Below are 3,287 nucleotides of genomic sequence, written 5' to 3'. Positions count from 1 at the left end.
TAAACAAGAGGGTTACTAGTAACTACAACCATAACAATAGGAGTTACTAGTAACCGTAGCCATAACTATGACCGTTACAAAGTTCAGCCATCAATTACATTCAGTCCACCATTTTATTGCACCTAGCATCTAATATGGCCTTAGAATTTATTTGATTTGATTATTAAATAAAATATAGGTCAAGTCCACATTAAATCTTTGATTTAATTATTAAATAAAATATGGACTTAAAGCGGCAGCAGGAGCCCGGGAGGCCCAGCCCATGCCAGCCGGAGAGGCCCGTCCAGCGGCTGCCGCGGCGCGAGGATTCCGCGCAGCAGCAGCTAGCAGCGCGGCGAGCGCCAACCCACGTTTGAAAAATCCTCGGGGCTCGGTTGAATCGTCCTCGCCCGGCCGCGCGGCCAGTACGGAGCCAGCGCAGGTGAGGCACACATGGGCGCCGTACCGGCGGTGGCCTCCCTCCACGCGCGCGGTGGCCTGGCGTCCCCCGCCCCGGTCACCACTCACACTCCTCGGGAGCCCGGAGGAAAACCGAAACCGGCGGCCGGCAGCAGAGGTGGCTTGCCGGGGTGGGGCCGTTCCGGGAAGCAAGCGAACGGCCATGGCCACAGCCGCATGACCAAACGTGTGCGCTACGGCACCGCACAGGCACAGGCGTCATCATGTTTATTTGGTCATAAACAATCGTAAATTTCTAGTCAGAATAGTATTTTTTTTTTCACATCAAACCAACAACAATAATAATGCAAGATCGTTTCAGCCCAGCGCTGCATATTCATAGCCTTTTCCGTCTCTGTGCTCGGTGGCAACTGTCACAATTTTTTTTACTCGTTTGTTTGTTGCTACCATTAAAGTGAACAGCTGTTTATTTTACCATATATATAAAAAAATCGGCATGCTACTGCTGTACTCAGTTATTACTCTCCCATACAAAATCCATGCCATTAAAAAGGACTTCAATTCCATGCGGAACACTCCCTCCTACTTCCGTTATTAAACGGCACGGCCAAGGAAACAACGAGGAAGAAGAGGAAACCCTGCGGCAGACACGTCCCCATCCACTGCCAGCCGGGTCCGCGGTCAGCAGCTTGGCAGCACCGCGCCGCAGGCCGCAGCAGCCCCTCCGCCAGCCATCACTGCGCGTGTGCGCGCACACGGCACACCCACCCCCGCAGCCCGCCCGCCAGCCCGGTCCCGCCGCCTATTTAACGCCGCCCCCACCCGGGCACTCGCCCCTCTCCGTCCCAGAACGCCCCAGCCTCCACCTCGAACTCCTAGCCGAGAGCCCTCCTAACCACCCGCCACAGCGGGGACAGAGACAGGTCGAGGAGACAAAGGCCGGCCGCCATGGGAGAGGAGAAGAAGGCGGGCAAGGACGGCGGCGGCGGCGACAAGAAGAAGGACGCCGGCGCCGCGGCCGCGCCGCAGCCCATCGTGCTAAAGGTCGACTTGCATTGCGCCGGCTGCGCCAGCAAGGTCCGCAAGGCCATCAAGCGCGCCCCAGGTGCGCCTGCGCTCCGGATTGCCGGCGGTTACATACGCAGTCCTCATGCGGTGGGTGGGGGTTCTTTCTTGTTTCTGACAGTGCGTTCGATTGCTCTGTGGCCGGCCGCGCGTGCAGGTGTGGAGTCGGTGACGCCGGACATGGCGGCGGGCAAGGTGGTCGTGACCGGTCCGGCGGACGCGGTGGAGCTCAAGGAGCGCATCGAGGCCAGGGCAAAGAAGCCCGTCCAGATCGTCTCCGCCGGCGCCGGCCCGCCCAAGAAGGACAAGGAGAAGGAGAAGGAAAAGGAAAAGAAAGCGGACGGCGGCGAGAAGAAGGCAGACAAAGAGAAGGGCGGCGGCGACGGAGAGAAGAAGGCTGACAAGGAGAAGGGCGGCGGCGAGAAGAAGGCCGACAAGGAGAAGGGCGGCGGCGGCGGTGGCAAGAAGAAAGCCGACAAGGAGAAGGGCGCCGACAAGCCCAAGGAGGAGAAGAAGCCCAAGGAGGTCAGTTACTTGCCGATTATTATTCGAGTCCGGTGGGGCGGCGGGCCCTCGTCACCGTCTGCCTCCTTGTCCTTGGTCTGCAACTGAAAGACTTTCTCTGCCTTTTTCCAGGAGACGGTGACGCTCAAGATCCGGCTGCACTGCGACGGCTGCATCGACCGCATCAAGCGCCGCATCTCCAAGATCAAAGGTGAGGTTTTCCTTCGTATCCGCCGCGGTTTTGTTCCCATCCCATCCCAAGCGAATCGTCAAAAGGCTGTGAGCCTTTTCGTCGAGATTTAATATTGTACTGGACCTGACAATTTTGTGCGTTGATTGATTCCATTCCAGGCGTGAAGGATGTGGCGTTCGACACCGCCAAGGACCTGGTGAAGGTGACCGGCACCATGGACGCCACCGCTCTGCCGGCTTACCTCAGGGAGAAGCTCAGCCGAGACGTCGAGGTCGTCGCGCCGGGCAAGAAGGACGGCGGCGGCGACAAGAAGGACAAGGGCGCAGGAGACGGGGGAGAGAAGAAGAAGGACAGCGGGGGCGAGGAGAAGAAGGACAAGGCCGCGGCCGCCTCCGCGTCGGTGGCGCCGATGCCCCTGGCCGACGCCGGCATGTACCAGATGCCCCCGCACTACGGGTATGGGGCGTACCCGCCGGCTCCCGGCGGCTACTACGGCGCCGCCCCGCCGCCCAACCACGCCGGCTTCTACCCCAACGCCGGTGTCCATTACCCGCCCCCGCAGGCCTACGGGTACGGCCCCTCCCACCTCCACGCGCCCCAGATGTTCAGCGACGAGAACCCCAACGCCTGCTCCGTCATGTGAGCTCGCTTCGCTCCATCCGCGGGTTTGCCGTCGGCGCCCCTTCCCCCGTCCGTCTCCGTATCAGACCAAGAACCATGGCTTGGGTTTTAGCGGTCGGTTTAGTTAAATTATCAGTTAGTAGTAGCTAGTTTAATCAGTGCTCCGAGATCAGGACCAGCAGACCTGTGTAAATGAGATCAGTACCCCGCCCCGCCCCGGTGTAATGCAGCGTCATCGTCATGTGAAATCTACCCGGACCCGATAAAGTTTTGCTCTTTTGTCATGGCTAATCGCCATTTGCGACGTCGATGATGGTGCTCAGTTTGCTCTTTTAATGGTTGAATTGAATGTGGTGTCGCGTCGCCGTCGTCAGCGACGTCGACGAGGCCCCCGTCTTTTCGCCCTCAGGAGGGTTCGAGACGCTCGCCAGCTTTGGCTGCTCCTGCCGGCGGCCAGACGGTGATTCACGCGTAGGCGCTCTTAGCGTCTGATTACGGTCGTCGG

At 59.4% G+C, this 3,287-nt stretch overlaps 1 protein-coding gene across 1 annotated transcript; it reads left to right on the top strand.

Moving 5' to 3' along the window:
- Window positions 1–1,228: 1,228 nt before the first annotated feature.
- Window positions 1,229–3,061, top strand: LOC136488213 (heavy metal-associated isoprenylated plant protein 3-like). The gene is made up of 4 exons (XM_066485223.1): window positions 1,229–1,504; window positions 1,622–1,989; window positions 2,101–2,179; window positions 2,320–3,061. Exons 1-4 carry the CDS (start codon window positions 1,348–1,350, stop codon window positions 2,802–2,804), a joined length of 1,089 nt encoding a protein of 362 aa, XP_066341320.1. The 5' UTR covers window positions 1,229–1,347; the 3' UTR covers window positions 2,805–3,061.
- Window positions 3,062–3,287: the final 226 nt, after the last annotated feature.

Source organism: Miscanthus floridulus, chromosome 1, assembly GCF_019320115.1.
Source record: "Miscanthus floridulus cultivar M001 chromosome 1, ASM1932011v1, whole genome shotgun sequence".
NCBI classification, from domain to species: Eukaryota; Viridiplantae; Streptophyta; class Magnoliopsida; order Poales; family Poaceae; genus Miscanthus; species Miscanthus floridulus.
This window is presented reverse-complemented; position numbering and strand designations above follow the sequence as displayed.